We start from the raw sequence: 17,880 nt of genomic DNA on the forward strand, positions 1-17,880 counted from the left end.
AAAGAAGTGCTTCTATAACATAAATATTTAGATCTAGATGGTGGATACTACAACATGTGGTACAAGTCCAAATATTAGGCTTGCTTTCTGCCAGCTCAGTCTGTTTAGGCGAGTGATTGTGCCACCCTCAGACTGCAAAATCTTGTAAATCAGTCAACCTTTCTTTTGGTGGCTATTTTGCTGTAACTTGGTGTTGAAGAGATTGGTAAATGCTGGAAAATTCTGTTAACTTTATCTGCATCTTAATTTTAAGCCCAGCTTTTATTTCATGTGTTGTGCAATGATCATGGACCTTTGGCATACTTTTCATATTTGAAACAACTTTTAAGGGAGACCTAAATTGTGTCAGATGACTCGATATATAGCTATTATTAAGGACAAATCTGAATTCTGTAGAATTTTCCCTCCGTACTTTTACTGGTTGTGCTGATGTAGTATTTACCTTTTCAGGTAACACTTTTTTTAGTTTTGGACTGTTTCCCCATGACAGTGAAACTTGCATTGTTGTATGGATGGAGGCAAAAATGAAAGAATAATGAGGAGGGAAGTGTAAGAAAGTCAGAGAAAATCCTGTGTGATTAAAATTAAATGATGCAGACACACGTGTTCAAGGTGTGGAACATCCAGCATGCCATCCAGTAAATGAAATGGGGTGGTTTTTAAAAGTAGTACCCCAGTAGATATGCCACATTCTGGTGATAGACACCTTTCATTTCAGTTTAATTCTATATTTTAGTGCATGTTGGCTTACAAAGGAAATATGTTAAAATAAGTAAGGACTGTCTGTCAGACTACTCTAATTTCTAATAGCTAAAGATTTGACATGTTAAGGTGTTGAAATATTAACAGGAATATGTGTGGCACTTACGTACCAAGAAAAGAGTTAACAGTCATCCTGAAAACCCAAAAGTTTAATTCTTCAGTTCAACTTTGTGTTTGGACTTTCTCTGAGCATTGTTCTGTGTGTTTTGTTCACCTGGACCTCTTAAAATGAGTGTTTAACTTCTTTACGACATCAAATGATTAGTGGTTTTATTTAGCAGAAGGAACCCCGCATATAAAAGCATATGATGAAGAGAGTGTTGCCTCTCTGAGTACCACACAAGATGAGACGCAAGACAGTTTCCAGATGAACAATGGAACACCAAATTCCAGTTATCTCCTGCAAGGTGGATACCTGTTGGCTGCATCCTACTGGCCAAAGGCAAGTTTATAATACTCCTTTGAAGACCAAAGTTTAGGGGAAGGTGGACTGTGACATTAGTATTCAATGAAATGTGTTAAAACCATACCACTGAGTTGTGGCAAGATCTTGGAGAAAAAAAAAAGAGGGAAAAAAAAAAAAAAAAACAGAATTATGACAAATCATTTTATACGTCAGTTATATAGCTATAGCTGTAAAAGAGAGAATGTTCACATAGGAACCGGAACTCTAAAGAAAGCATATTTGAGATGAAGATGAGGTAATTTATCAGGTATTTGGATGTTCTTAAGTCCGCGAGAGGAAATGTTTAGAGTAGTACAAAAGAACATAAAAAATGAAACAGAGCAAGGAATCAGTTTAGCCAAATATTAGAAAAGATTTCTTAATAGTAGTAGGACAACTCCTGCTACATTGCAAAATTCTAAGCCATGTTAAAGTATAGGCGGGTTGAAGCACAGGTGTAATGCAACTTTTATGTTAAAATTTATATGATTCATATGTGAGTTAGTGGCATTATAAAGTATACTTTGAAAAGATAACAACACTAAGTGACTGGAAATTCACCTCGTTTGAAATAAATACTGAATATTTTTACGCTTTTGGAAGACCACAGTGCAGTTTCTTACCCTCTCAATTACTAGTTTAACTAAGAAGATGAAGCAAAAATTACGCATTGTTGGAATGCCTCTTCAGTACATAAACTTTAACTGTGATATATTTTTGGATAGGTTTCTCTCCTGACGTATAAGGAAAATGATACTGACTTGGATGTTTTCTGGGTCTGAAAAATATACTTGCTTTTATAGTTAGTATTACAGTTACAGGTTTTAGTGTGCAACTTTTTTTTTTTTTTAAAGTGTAGGAAAGCCCATGGGATGTTAACTTCTGTCACAGATTTTTGATGCTTATGTTTTTCAATAGTTCTAAAGAAATTGTAGCATGTTTTAGCATGTTTAGTGTGTTGCTGGGCATATGCTATATTAAAAAACACATTAAAGGTATTTCAATTAAAAAAACATAATTTCAAAATCTCCTTCTGTGGAACAGGCATAAGTTGCAAGTCAGCTTGAAATTGAGCCAGATCACAAGCTCGTAATGAAGGAAATGTTTCAAGGTCAACCAGTTGAGAAAAGTTTAAAAAGGAAGGCAACGCAGGAGACGAAGGGTGACGAAACGGGGAAAATAGATGTAGGATCTGAACTTCGGGAGCTTTTAGTTGTTGTTACCTTTGCTCCTGGAAGATGCATTTAAATCTAGAGAATACTTTTCATAGTTTTTGAATGTTCATTTTGAGAAGGGGAGCATAATCTTCATGTCACAGATGCTTGGCAGATTGTGGAAAATGGCATTCAGAGTGTATCAAACCAGGCTTTTTTGGCAACAAAAATGTTTGCTTACAGAACAGGTAACTTTAGTGTTCACACGTTTTCTTTGTCAAATAACTGCACTCTGAAATGAGGGGAAAACATGGTAGTTTCTGGAGCCTGCATACTTAGCTGAGGTTACTGGGACTCGAGATCCGTGTATTATGCAGGTGTGTGAAGTCAAATCTGTGTTTGGTGTCTGAAGACTGTCAGTGAGGAACAATATGGTTTCAAAAGCTAAAATGAGACGTGAATAAAAGCCTGTAGATGTAGTCGCATAAATACTGTTTGCCAGCTGCCAATGTAGCAAAGCCAGACCTACAAATCCTGCTTCGATCGTTACTCTATCTTTCCTTAAAACATCAGTGGGATAATGTGTTGCAAGCATTCGCAAGCCGCAGACCCTGTATAGGTGAGAGAGACTGTGTATTTGTTTACAGCTGGTGAAAATAAGCACAGAGGTGGCCTTCACAAACTGTTACAGGAAATCAGTACAAATCCAGGAACTTAGAAATCTTTTAAGTCCAGTGCTTAAAAATGTTGTCTTTTCTCTTCTTTTTAGAGTTAGAAGATAATACATCAATCTAATGTGTACGGTGTTGGTAAGCATTACTCTTACAAAAATATTTTCTCTGTTTTTTAGGATCGAGTTATGATTAATCGACTTGACAGTATTTGTCAAACAGTGTTGAAAGGCAAATGGCCTTTGGCGAGAAGGAGCTATGACAGCAGTACGGTGGCATCTTTCTACACAACCAAACTTCTGGATAGCCCAGGTGCAGCTGCAGATTACAGTGAGCCCAGCGCACCAACACCCCCTCTTGCAGGTGTTAAAGAAGAATATGATCAATCACCACAGATGTCAAAGGTGAAGAAGCATGTACGAGAAAAGGAGTTTACAGTGAAAATCAATGACGTATGTTTATTTTTATTGCCCTAGGACCTGATTGCGATTGCGGTGTGCGGCATGCTTTACCTGCAAGTGGCTGCCTGCTCTCACTCTCACTTCCTTCACACACTTGTTTGTGGGTATTTGGGTCTGCTGCTTCTGGGCATTGAGTGTTTGGTTTTGGGGTTTGGTTTGGGTTTTTTTTTGTTGTTGTTGTTGTTCTTTTTAATTTGCATAAGCCACTGGAAGGAATCATTGTTATTTCCCTCTCTCTGAATTGAAATTTTGCCATTCTGGTGCTTCCTAAGACAGTCCAGTTTATGCCATTTTTAAGAAACAGCAGTAAGCAGTAGTAAAATAAGGTATTTCTGTTGTTTCGCTTTTTATAAATATTTCGGTGTGTCCTATCCAGCAAGCGCTTAATTATTTCATGGCCTTTTGGAGGGTTATAGGTAAATTTCCCAGTTTAAATGCAGGCTAGAAGCTTCAACCGTTTTTCTTATCTGTAGTTTGTGACCTGTTTGTAGCCCATAAAAATGTATGAAAATTTCCTCTTGTAATTGGGTTTGGCGTTTCTTTAGGACTGGATTAGGGAGGTAGACAGCTGTTCAGTGTCTGGATTTTTCAGTTGAGGTAGTAGATAATTTAAAATTTGTATTCATAGAAGCAATTCCATGAAATCTCTGTTCAATTTTGTTTTTACGTGGAGGAGAAGCAAGACTTATTTTAAGGTATAATACAATGTTTTCATTCTTCCTCAACTCTTATGGAGTAACTGTTTGTATGTGAGAACCCTGATTATGAAGTAGTCATTTCTGCTTCAGAAGAGACTCTTCTAACCCTGGCATTTATTTAACAGGAAGGTGGTTTGAAATTGACTTTTCAGAAGCAGGGACTGTCTCAGAAAAGGCCATTTGAAAGCGATGAAGGTGCATTGGGACAGCAGCAATACCTGGCTCGGCTACGTGAACTCCAGAGTGCTTCAGAAACCAGCCTTGTCAACTTCCCAAAATCGCTTCCTGAATCAGGTATGTAAAATATCAGAGGGATAAGGGTTAGTGTTAAATCTTATCTTCTAGGTTCTTCTCTTGATCTCCATGTATAAGCAGTGGAGAGAGATGTTTGCAGTGTTGTTTGTTCTAAACTGCAGTCTGGAGGAATTCTCCCAGTGTGTTAGGGAAACTGGGCACCTAAGTTGAGGCTTGAGGTTGGACCACATGAATACTCTCTCGTAGTATCACTGTAACATTCATTTATTAGAAGAATGCCATTATACATTATAAACACCCCCAGAAGATTTTAATAATTATGAAGTGCATCACTCTACACTGCCAGTTTAAATGAGAACTTACTGTGGCTAGTTTGTAAGTAAAGATGAAGAGTCCCAGATTTATGCCCATGTCAGTTTGCTCCCTTCCTGTTCTTTCCTGTGCCTCATGTAAAGAAACATTGGTGGACAATAGCTCAGAACCAATTTTTGGCTTAGACCAAAAAAAAAATAGCTTATTTTCATAAAAAATAACAGTAGGTGTACACTGAAAAATAAAAATAAGCCTGAAGTAAGCAGTTAAAATTTGGATTAAAACATTTGAAATTATCAGAATTGGGTGCTTGATTTACACCAGCTTGTGATTAAATGACTGCAATTTATCAAGATTGCATACATACACAGACGAGGACATTTCCTTTAACAAAATACTGCCCTTCACTTGCATTTTGTACTTTCTTGTTCTTTTGTGACATACCATTAAGGTCTTGTTATAAACATTTGTTTAGGGATGTCTGCCTCTGAGTGTGTGCGATGTCAGCAGTTTTTAACAGCCTTCCTCCCTGTACAGATTTATTTGGAAGGGGTAGGGGACAGTAAAAGGAAACTTTCATAGTAGAGTGGCTTTTCAGAGCCTGATATTAATAGTGTTTTAAGCAGTCATAAAACAAAAGACAATTTCTGTTAGATATTACATGTAGAAATTATATGCACTTGCACTGTTAAAAGTAATTTTATTTCCTTTTTTTATTCAGACACGTTTCTTGTTAAAAACAGCTCAAGCATCTGACACTAATTTTATTGTGTCGTTAATTAGGTACTTCCAGTCACTTAACAGCCAGTGCCAATGGAGTCATAGTTGACAGTCAGCCTGTAGTCAAAAAGAGAAGAGGAAGGAGGAGGAATGTGGAAGGAGTTGATGTCCTGTTTATAAATAGAAATAAACAGCCTAATCATGTAAGTAAACTTGATTTTACATCCAAAAATAAGGTCCAGATTACTGTTAATCCCTTAACTGAGCATAACCAGCTGTCAGCATACAATAAAACTTTATTACTCAACTGTTGGGTTGAGGTTTTTTGTGAAATTGTTCACTGACCATTTTATGACTACACAAATGGGAACTGGTAGAGTTTTACTAAATATTAGATATATTCAATATTGATAACTATTTTAAAAAAGTAAGTTTAATTCTAGTTTTGATGAACTGTAAATAACAAAAACTTGTTATTTACCTAGCAACACTCATCTTTTCCTGTAACATCTGTTACAGGACCTGGTTGTATAGTAGCTTAAAAGGGGGCTGTATTTATGGCACGTGTAACCTCACTGACTCCTTGAGTGTGTGCATAATGGTCTGCAGGACTGTGGCCTTCATTGTATCGTATGGAGTAATTGTGATAGTTTGTTTTTTATGGAGAATTTAGTCAAATGTTTTTAATTTCTCCAGGTTAATCCAGGTATTAACTCCTGTCAAGCTGCTGCAGGAATAAACCCAGCACTCCCTTACACGCAGCCCCAAGGCATGCTCGATGCGGAGAGTCCGGTTCCAGTTATTAACCTAAAAGATGGAACAAGGCTTGCAGGTGATGATGCCCCCAAAAGAAAAGATTTAGAAAGGTGGCTTAAAGAACATCCTGGATATGTTGAAGATTCAGGTGCTTGTATTCCTGTAAGTATTTTTCAGCTCTGTTTTAGCTAGACAGTAAAATACTTCTCACAAAATGTATTTGAATTTGTATTCGATGTTACAGGGAATTATTCTTTCTGTCTTCTGTTTTGTTTAGGGAAAGGAACATATCTGTTTCTTTCTAGGTAATTTGAGCTCCACAAGCCTTGCTTTTCCCTCAAAAACGTAGTTGCTGAGAAAAGCAATATTAAAAGACATTTGATCTTTGTCTAATTTTACCTAGGATGAGAAAAACTATCTGAGATAAGAAGACTCATATTACCATGATACTGATGATGGGAGCTGAAAATGTGTGACAGCATGTTTAGTGATGTGCAGGAGGATTAAAAACTTTACTGTGGGGTGTATCTCGTACCTCCGTTACAGTCATATGGTAGTGGTGTTTGTGTGGTATGACATTCTCATTTTAGCTCTGAATTTGAGATTTGTTTATGTTGAACAGAATGTAAGAAAATTATATTTATGACATCTGGAATAACAACCTTACTTCTCCCTAAAGCTGTTATAATACAAAATAGTAACAACAGTCCTCACAGTTAAAGCACTGTTGAAAAATGAGGAATTATTAAAACAAGCAATGGTGGGGGCATCAGAGAGAGGATTTAGTGCTGTCTGCTGGGCTGCTTATTATATGATTGTGATTAGTAAGCTAGTATTGCTACTAAAATACTTCTGAAATCAAAGATGGCTTCAATTGAACGCACAGATATATTACCATTTTTAAAACAGTTACGTCAGGAAGATAATTGGCTTTTAAATTCCTTTATAACAGAGGATGCAGCTGCACGATGGGAGGCCCAAACAAAAAAGACACCGTTGTCGAAACCCTAATAAACTGGATGTTAATAGTTTGACTGGTGAAGAACGTGTTCAGCTCATAAATAGAAGAAACGCAAGAAAGGTACTCAGATTTCTGTTCCCATTCCGATATTCCCCAAATGTTACCTGAAATGAAGAACCCTAATATTACACTTGTTACAATACTGTGTGCAAATGAAAGGTTTCTGTTTTAAGGTTTTTGGCACAGAGTCAGGAAGTCAATGACAATGGTTTAGTAAACGTTTTGCAACTATGAAAATATGTAAGATATGGACAGAAACTTAACCCCATGGTTTATGTTCAGATAGAATTGAAGCCTCTATATTGCCATATTTGTGCCATTGACTAACACGGAGGCGTGGCCACTGAAATATATGTTGTTCTGATCAAAGTAGCAACTTTCTCATAAGTTTGAAATTTTGTGTGTGTCTTCTCGTTACGACTTTTGACATGATTAAAATTATATTGGTAGTGCATCCTGCATAGAAACTTGTCCGTTACAATTGCTTAAATCCTGTGTACTGGATTATTTTGCTCTTGGTTTTTTTCAGTTATTGCTGGCATTTGATGTTTATGGTTCACCATTGCAAATCATATTGGTGGGTTAAACAGTAGTGCAACAGGGGAACAAAAGTAGAAGGGGCATTCTTGTGTACAATCCCAACAGTGGAAGATGGGAGACCAGGTACTGAATTCAAGTTTTTGGACAGGTGATCAAAGTTTGGGAAGGGCATAATGCATTTGAATAGGCTTTGGGGAAGGCTAAAAGGCAATATTTGAGAAAAGCATGCAGAACGCTGCTGTGGTTTATTGGATGAATTTGGACAGATGTGTGGGATGGTGTCTTTGAATGTCAATGTAGCAGCAGAGCAGCATTCCAGTGGGAGTCTTTGAGTCTTTGCATCAATGTATGGAGCATTTTCTCTTGTGATACTGCTAGCTTTTCTTTTTGTTACAGAGCAGTTGCAAGGAAAGCAGGAAGGTTGTTTTTTATGCTGCTGTATTAAGGTCAGAAGCTTTTTGCATCTGTAGAGGAGAGCGAGGCAGAATTTGAGAGTCTTTAATCTCTTCAGTGCATCGGGGCAGCAGCTCTAAAGAGGAACTTGTATTGTTGCTAGTCTCTCGAAAAACAGACCTTTGGCTGCTCTACAGTAAGCTGTGCCCTGAGGAATCTTTTTCAAAGTCAATGATCAAGGAGTGAGAGATTTGATCTGTGCTTGCTGTAAAAGCCTGTATTTTCACGATTGATTTTTTTCACTATTAAATTTCCACACCGTCGTTGACTGTTCTGTTACTTTGTTAACCTCAGTTTTCCCATTTATAACCTGTCCTCAACTTCTCTGCATCACCAAACTCATTTTGTCTCATTTTCTTTTTTTAGTTCAATTACACATTTAGTAGCAGGGAGTGAGGGGACCAAAAGTAGCCTAGAAAAATGTGAGTTTAAGTTGCAGTTTATAGGGAAAGTTGATCAGAAACTGGAATTCCTTTCCTTTCTTCTTTCTACTGTTTCTTCTTTCTTTCTGGATCTGAATAATATTTCTGGTTAATTTGAAAGCTTATTTTCCTGCTTATATAATTTTATTAGGACGCGCTGTCTAGCAATCTTAACTTGGCCTTTTTCGCATGAAAAAAATACAAGAAATAATTTCACAAGAGAAGCAGAGGCTCTTAATGGAAGTAATTTTAGAAGTTGACTGAAATGATAAAATAGGACCGATTTATTGGATAAAGGGAAAGTTTAACAAGACTGTAATTACAACCTTCTTGTTAATACTTGGACCGCTGTTTTCTGTTCATGTAGTTGCTCTTTCATTCATTGCATGTCTAAATAAACTCTGATACTAAAGGTCAGTAGGAATGTCAAATATTTAAGTTGCAAAGGATGAGTTTAATAGATGAGTTTGAGTTTAGTAAATTTAGAGCAAATCAAGAGTATCTCGCATACACCACCAGGTACCAATCAAAAGCTGTGTAATACTCATTGATAATTTAAAGTGAAGCTTTATTTGCATTGTGCTATATAAAAGGCAAAAATGAAACAGTGTCAGGTATAAATGTTGCATTTCTCTTACCGAATGAGAAGCATTTCCTGACTTGTATCTTCTGTTTCTCAGGTAGGGGGTGCGTTTGCTCCCCCTCTGAAGGATTTATGCAGGTTCTTGAAAGAAAATCCAGAGTATGGAGTGGCTCCTGAATGGGGAGAAGTTGTAAAACAGTCTGTGAGTATTTGCAGAATAAGATAACTGTGACGTGAAATGTGTCTTAAAAACAAACAGGGCAAACGGGGGGGTGGGGGGAAGCACGCCAAAAGGCATGCTTTTCGTTTCTGGTATTACATTAAATGCGGAATGTGAGTCAATGTTAGCTTTTTTTCTGCCAGCTCAGTTCCCTAAACTGGTTTGGCACAGCTGTGAGTAGGAAGAAGAGAGGGACAGCAGCTGGCAAACCGAAATTAGAGATTTGGTTGAAAGTGCTACAATACTGTGACTTTTTCTTCTCATAAATGCAGCCTTGAAGGTTTTTAGGAAAGGTATTAGCTCACAGAATACTTTCTTAATCTTAAAGTTACAGTTAGGAAGATAAATATAATTTTAAATACTTACTTTATTTTTGAAATTAATTTACTTACAGTATGCGCCTTTAAGAAATTACTATCTTCAATCAAAATGTAAATCAAGTATTAATATAGCTATTTTCTGCTACTTAGAATTTCTGTTCTCTATTTCTTAGAGGTTTTGGTTTTAGCTAAAAAGTAGTGGTGAGATTCCAGTGGAGGGAACAAGGTTAATATGTTAACATATTTTTGGGAGTACGTCTGGCCTACAACTTCAGTGTTGCCCACGTATTCCTTCTCTATGGATTACCAACAAAGTTAGTGATAAAAGTACTACATTTCCTAGTAATCCTGAGCCAGCTTCTTACTAGTAGCAAGATGCATTCAGTGAATTTGAGGTTTGTACTTGGTTAAATTTAAAAGAAGAAAGTGTTTTGATAAACTTTGTCCACGGTTCCAACAAACCAGTAGGTACACATTTGCATTATGGGAACTATTACAGAGCTGGTCTTTCTTTCCTTTTAAGCGTCATTGGTGTATGATTCCAAGTTCATTCTCTGTTTGCCTTGAAAATAATGACATATTTTGAACTTTAATTGAATTTTAATTGAACTTGAGTCTTTACTGTTTATTCTTAAGTTTATGGATGAGGTGAAATATGAGGACGTTAGACAATAATAAAAAGGGCTTGGAGATTGTTGGTCTGTGTGCAATCGCGCATTTGTATTTAACTTTAAATTGAGTAATTTTTTTAATTAAACCATCAAACGATTGGAGTATGGTGATACTGCAAAGCAGTGCTGTTTCAGTTCTTAAATTGAGATTGCTCCTATAATGAGCTATGTTTGGCTTGAGCTGCGAACAAACCTCTAAGGATGAGTTAGCAGAGGGTCTGAGAAGATAATCCGTGTAGACCCCACTGTGGAAATGGGCCTTTAGCTGTTTGAGATGTGATAGCGCAGCGTCACCACAGATCCCAGTGAGCAGTCTGGAGATGAAGACCGCTTCTGGTATGCTGTGCTAGCATACCAGAATAATCTTTGACACCGCTACTGTACACACGGGCCTTTTGCTTGCTTTTACTTTTCTCAAAATACTAAAAATACCCAATGTGTTTCTTGCAGGGATTTCTTCCAGAAGGTATGTTTGACCGTATTCTCACTGGACCTGTTGTGCGGGAAGAAGTAAGCCGGAGAGGAAGGCGCCCCAAAAGTGAGACTGCCAAGGCAACAGCAGCTGCAGCTGCTGCCACCACTGCAAGCGTATCAGTGAACCCTCTGCTAGCTAACGGATTGCTTCCAGGAGTGGATCTGCCTAGTCTTCAGGCCTTACAACAAAACCTGCAAAACCTGCAGTCGCTGCAAGTCACAGCGGGATTGATGGGAATGCCAGCTGGCTTAACTACTGGAGGAGAAGCGAAGAACATGGCTGCCATGTTCCCCATGCTGCTGTCGGGGATGGCTGGATTACCAAACCTGCTGGGCATGGGAGGACTTCTGACAAAGTCCGCGGAATCTGTTTCAGAGGAAAAAAAGGGAAGCGATTCAAAGGAGGCAGATATAAAGAAAGAAAGGACAGAAGACCAAAATACGGATACTGGTGGTGAAAACTCTGTTTCAAGTTCTCCCTCGACATCCTCTGCTGCTGCAGCTGCCAATCCTCTCTCTCTTAACCCATTACTTTTGTCCAACATACTTTACCCAGGGATGCTTCTCACTCCAGGCCTTAATCTTCATATCCCAGCTTTGTCTCAGTCTAATATTTTTGATGTACAGAACAGTGAAAGCAATGACACGGGCTCAGCCAAGCCCACAGAAGAAAAGGAGGAAAATTCTAGGGTTAGAGATCAGGAAGACAAAGGGGGAACAGAGCCAAGCTCTCACAACGAAAACAGCACAGATGAGGGTTCAGAGAAAGCAGATGCTTCATCTGGATCTGATAGTACATCGTCTTCATCTGAGGATTCAGATTCTAGCGATGAAGACTGACCCCAGACTCTGCACTTAAATTATAAACTGATTTTGAATTTATTCTTTAATTATTTCATTGTAAATAACCCAGTGTTGAGTGCATCAATGATTTACTGACCGAACATTTCAGTATTTGTTTAGAAGTGCAAACTGCTTTCAGAGACGTTTTGCATGTAATATTTCTTGAAGTTCATAAGTTTCTGAACTTGTATGTACTATCAAATACACAATGGTGTAAAATTACAACAAAAGGCATTATAATTTTGTTGGGGGGTTAATTTTATGAAAATAATGCTCAAGTAAGAGCTGTATATTTAATATATTTGCAGTGAACACAGAATACTTTATGCATATTATTGATTTAATTTGAATATAGTTTTACAGCCTCCTTGACACTTATAATTTACAGATCAAAACTCAGCAATAATTTGGGCAGCTAATGAATGTCATGAAAGCTGTAGAATCTACATCACCATCCATTGCTTTAATTACATGAAAATGCTCTAGTGTTGTGATGCACTGCTGTTTCCAATTCAGGTACAAGTGTGTTTAAAAGAAGATAAATTTTTCCCAATCAGCCAATTAAACTGGCTACCTGTTACCTCAGCTGAGTTAGTTTAGGAAGTTTACATTGGTTTCTATTACTTGTTTTCAGGTTTTGTTTTGTTTTCTAAAGACATCCTGTATATCATGTTAAAATCTGAGTTATTTGAGATAAGACTTTTGGCGTTTTTTTCCCCCTTACTACAACTGTTCTCTTTGACAGCAGTAAGGGGAAATTAAAGCTAAAACTGTCTTATCTCATGCTACCTGGCACCATGTAGATCTATTTAGTTTACACCTTGCAAAGTTTTGGGCTCCCTCGGCAGAATTATAAGTCCCAAAATGAGGAGCAGTTTCCCCAAGACTCAGAAGAGGCAAACTGTCATAAAGTGCCACTGAAAAGACCTTTCAACACTGCATACTTCATGTAAAAATTGTTTGTTTGCTTTGTTTGTGTAAATTTCTATTTGTGTTTTATGTCATAAAACCTCCTGGAGTTACCAGTTAATAATGGTAAATAAAGTATAGATAGTTTTGAACTCCTTTTGAGTTTAAACTTCTCTGCAGATTTAAATCTGACTAAATATTAAATATTATCCAAAATCATTATTGGGATATCACTTCATATATTATGCTGAGTTACCCACTAAAGAAAAAGCACTTTGAATAGTAAGGAAGACAAATTATTCCTAGAGACCACAATAACAGGGCATAAGACATCTGTTTAAGTCCAAATCCTTAGAACCCTTTACTGTATAAAATCTGCCTAATATTTGATCTGTGATGATTCCTCCTTCTTCTTAAGCTGCTATTACTCTGACACAGTTGAGGCCCAGATTCACATTTACGGAAGTTCTGAACTGAGTGAGACTTCAGTTGACCTTGGTTACATCGTTTGCGGTCCAAGAATAGGCAAGTGTTAAGAGAAAATAGATACAGGTACTAGTAGAAGTCATTGAAAAAGCTTTACAAAGGGATAAATTTAAAAATAAAATAAAATAAAAAAAAAAAAAACAAAAACAAAAACTGTATATTTTGATATAGTTCTGTTGCTTGCTTGTACAGTAAAACAACTGTGTTGTTTTTTATCAAGAACTTTACCAATGAAATATAAGTTTCTATGTGCAAAATAACTAGCCCCATGATTAGAAGCAGTATTACATGTAATTAAACAATTATACAAGTACCATTTGGATTGTGCTGGTTACGTATTTTCCCAAATAGTATTCTGATTTTTGGCCCTTCATGCAGTGTCTTAGCAATAGTGAAAATTAAAAACTGCCAAGAGAAGGGGGTAGCAATTCTTCATGATGAAAAAGTATTTCATATTTAATATTTTGCCCTTTGTAATATAGCACTTTTATTTAACTAGGATGCATCTATGAAATAGCCAAAGTTTTACAAACAGTTATTAACTTAGTTTGCTGATGGAGTATGTCAACAATACCATCACTTCCCACCCTTACCCCACAAAACAAATCCTAAATCTTGTGGCTAAAACCTAATTTATATCAGATTTATGAAATAAAGTATTTTCCTAATTATGGTCAAGTGAGTTTGGTTACCATTCTAGTGATTCTTTCTATGTAATAAGGCAATTACAGTTTCAAGTAATGAAGGCTGGTGTAGACTTGAACATAAAATATTGGGTTTATTTCTAATCACTTTGAACCAGAAGGGGAAAAAAATGTCCCACTATCAGCTAAACTATATGCAAATACGGTTGTATAAAGTTAAGGGTTATAAGGAAACCTCAGTAGAATTACACTAATACTGAAGTTAAAATTAAAAGGATATCCAAGGTGATGATAAAGTGTGTGTTGGTAGTTACTAAAAGAACCTTAGCTGTTATTGCCTTGTATTTCTATCCCTTGTTTCAGGCTTCATGATCCAAGTCTTAGTCCAGGTTTTTTTTGGACATTTGCAATATTTGCCAGTTGTGTTCTGTGTAGTCTGAATTTGCTTTCTGTAGTTGAACAAGCGTCTTAAAAAGTCATTTGTAATTTATTGAATTACTTTCTATGATGTTCTATAGAGCAAATGGAAGTTTAATTATTTTTTATTAAACATATTCTTTGACTACCCATGATGTCGGCCTCAATATGTGAAAATAATGCTGTCTGTGTGAGGATTAAACATGTGTCTTTCAGCAGCAAAAGTTAAGTTTCAGTGTTAAGCTCTAAAACTGGAGTTATTCTTAAGACCTTAAAAAAAAAAAAAAAAATATATATAAGCCAAGGATGTAGCGCATATACACCACACACCACCCCCCCCAAAGACCATGCTTTACTGTTGTATAATTTTTCTGGGAATCCATTTCCTGTAATTCTGTTGTCTTACAAACAAAATAAGCTGTTGTTGCAGCCTTTCAGTAGTTACAGTTAGAAAGGAGTGTACAGTCTAGGGTCTGGTCCAAAAGTTGACTTAATTTGAAATAATAATTCATCTAATGTTCTGGGGTAAGCATGTTGACAGCAGAGTACCTTTTGAATCTTTCTTCTTAAAACCCTGCATTACTTTCTACTTGTTTACTAAATCTTTTAATTATGTACACAGAACTCACTATTGCTATTTTTCGTATATTTCATACAGGGCATGGACATTCCTGAACGCAAGTTGTCTCCTGGTTGTTGGGTGCCGCCTTGTTTTAACCTGTCATTGCCCTTGAATGATTCAGTGGTATCCTTCTTATTTATTCCAGTCTGAATTTTGTCTTTAGATCATGATCATGCTTTCTCAAATCTGTACACAGGCGATAAAAATGCATATACTCATACGAGCTCTGTTCTTGTGTTCTCCTGTTTCTTTTTTCCTTCAAAGTCCTGCAGAATCCCTAATAGTATCTTTTAAAATTTATTTTTAGCAGGTCTATTAGAAAACTGTCAAAGATATAAAAAAAAAGGGGGAGGAAGGGGAAATCCAATCCTCTCAGCCTGTAAATTAAAATATGACTAGACTTATTTTTTAATGACATTATTTCCAAGGAACAGATGATTTGGGCACAGAATTGGCGTTAAATTTCTTGCACTCCTTTAAACTTTTCTGAAACAGCATCTGGATAAGGTGACCAGATGGTATTATTAACAAGGTGTCCCAGGCAAATTCCTGTCCTATTTGGTATATCTTGTTTCTGAGAAAATTGTTTCTGCGTTGTTATTTAGTAATCCGGTTTTGATTTATTGCTCTGTACAATAGTACTGATACACCGTCAAAATGAATGGTTACTTCTTAATGCCCGCGTTTAAGGCGTAGTGAGATAAAGCATGCCTGGTGTACGTGGTTAATATAAAGGGGTCTGCTGTGCAGCATTATATGGAATTATTTCTGATGTGAAAGTTACTAACATTTAGTTGTATAAACAGTTTCTGATCTAGTTCTATTACACCTATAATTATCTTCATCATAAGCAAGCTGTAGCAGTGTAACGTGGGACTTAACACTGCTGTTGTTGAGCAACACTTCAGATTTTATATCTGTATGTTGTTGGGCCATCAGAGTTATGCTGGTGTCCGCAGAGGAGACTACACTAGTGTAGCTGAGGGAGTTTACAAAATAACTCTCCTGGCTTATCTAAATGGCCCTAATATTGTACAGACAGGCGATACCATTTCTTTGTCACATTTAGAGGAAAAGGAAATAAAGATAATACCTTTCCATAACAGCAAGAAAATACTCATCACTTTGTAACTAATGATTTCTAAAATGAAACTTTTCTGTTAAGAGATACAGCAGGGACTTCTGATGGTTAAGTGTCTCTGATGACAAAGGTAAGTTTCAGTTAACATTTCCCTGAGGAAAGCTATTCTTGAACCTTTTCTGGCTTTTAGTAATTTAGTACGTGTGAGATAGGTCTTTGAAAATACTGCCAGTATACCCAGAGGAAGGATGTTGAAATGCATTATAACTGTAGTGGTGTCAGTAAATTAACATCATTCATTATTGCCAAAAGTTCCAGGCTGCCAGAAATCATAAACAATATTTTGATTGTTATATTTCAATTTTTAGCCCTGCATTTTAGGAACACTGTTCACTGAGAAATAAATACAAAGAATTAAGGAAAATTGTCCACAAAATAGGGTGGGCTGAAGTCTTGAAATGGAGAAGTACATACAGGTAAGTGTCTCCGTTCAGAATAGTTATGACCCCAAAACACTTGGACTTACATAATTTAAATTTTAGCATCAATTTATAGTATTTTATACTCTAGCTAGCTAACATTCAGATTTCTTTTTAAAAAATCCAAACTGCTTGGCATTAATCAAACTCTAGCATTTCTCTACTTAAAAGGAGACATTTTCAAATTAGCCAAATCAAGGCTATGATTTTTTTTTTCCTTAACACTGCTTTCTTTCAAGCCCTCTCACACAAGGAGGGAAGGAAGGAAAAGTGCCATTCACAACATCCTGCTGTAAACTTACTCTGCAAAATGAGGACTTTTTTTTCCCTGCCTCTTGTCTGCTTCAACTGTGAACAACTTAGGAGTGTAAAATTCTCATTAGGTAAGGTCTCTTGTGCATAATCCTTTTATGGTTTGTTCTGCATATAAGGGAGACTGGTTTGGGAAATTTTTGGGATCCTAATGTCAGATATGCTATCGTCTGTCTTTTTCACCAATGCTCACCCAAACTGATAGCATGTCCTCAAGCTGTTTTCTCTTCTTGGAAGAGAACAGCTTTTGATTTGGGAACTACTGTGTCAGCTCCTCTCCTTTGCACTGTTTGATCTCTGTTCAGCTTCTCAAAGCAGGTGGTAGGAACTCGGCTTTGTGCTCCTGTAAAGGCAAAGTTTCTAACTCCTAGTCCCTAAATGAGATAAGTGCCCGCTGCTTAATTTTTTTAATGCAGCAGCAATTTTAACCTAAATAAACTTGATTTTTTTTTTTTTTTTGCTTTTCAGTGTTATGAATGTTTCTCAGAGTCATGAGATGAAGAAACATTCTCCGTTCCACAAGACAGCCTAAATCTTCATGTAATTATTGATCTTCATCAACCGAGGCTTAAGGTGAAATAGCAAGTGTTGGAAGATTCCTGATAAAGTCGTGCAAATTGGCAGAATAGCATTGTAAGTATCAGGAGACTGGCTGTGTTGGGAAGGTTGCAGGGAGGACACTGGAAGAAAGGTTTCTGTGGTGTGTTTTCCTCCTTACACAAATTCTAAGGGCTGGTCATCTTGGACTTGCCTTATTAGATCAGACTTTGCCTGGTATGTATCTAGCCTTATCTGGGAGACCACTGTATTTCCCTGCGGGTAGACAGCATTAACCACCATTTCAGAAACGTTGCAGTGGGTCTTCACTACCTGGGCCAGGAAAGTCGGGGCCTGTGCTATGACTGCAGTGTTTGGCCTCAAGATTTGCTACCTGTTCTTGTATTTTGCAAGGAAAGTACAGTTTATTATCAAAGTCACTAAGATAGAAAGAATTTAAGGTTGTTTGCCTTATTTTTGTGCAACCCTGTTCTGTGGGCTGCAAACAGGACCTGTGTCTGTGGAGTGCCACCTGCCAGCTCAGCTTGCCAGGGCTGCGTTCCCCAGGGTGACACTGGGGGACAGCGTGGGGCCCAAACCAAACACATGCGT

The 17,880-nt window shown here is 37.1% G+C and overlaps 1 protein-coding gene across 2 annotated transcripts in view; it reads left to right on the forward strand.

Moving 5' to 3' along the window:
- The window catches only part of CHD9 (chromodomain helicase DNA binding protein 9), an 81,178-nt gene extending 66,793 nt beyond the window's left edge, over window positions 1-14,385 (forward strand). For both annotated transcript variants that reach the window (XM_082489309.1, XM_082489310.1), the window contains exons 31-38: window positions 1,041-1,204; window positions 3,212-3,484; window positions 4,317-4,485; window positions 5,542-5,681; window positions 6,175-6,396; window positions 7,187-7,315; window positions 9,351-9,455; window positions 10,915-14,385. In XM_082489309.1, the coding sequence (XP_082345435.1) occupies window positions 1,041-1,204; window positions 3,212-3,484; window positions 4,317-4,485; window positions 5,542-5,681; window positions 6,175-6,396; window positions 7,187-7,315; window positions 9,351-9,455; window positions 10,915-11,778 (2,066 nt within the window). In that variant the 3' untranslated portion in view covers window positions 11,779-14,385. The remainder of the gene's footprint in view (window positions 1-1,040; window positions 1,205-3,211; window positions 3,485-4,316; window positions 4,486-5,541; window positions 5,682-6,174; window positions 6,397-7,186; window positions 7,316-9,350; window positions 9,456-10,914) is intronic.
- Window positions 14,386-17,880: the final 3,495 nt, after the last annotated feature.

This window comes from Vanellus vanellus, assembly GCF_965231255.1.
Source record: "Vanellus vanellus genome assembly, chromosome: 12".
NCBI classification, from domain to species: Eukaryota; Metazoa; Chordata; class Aves; order Charadriiformes; family Charadriidae; genus Vanellus; species Vanellus vanellus.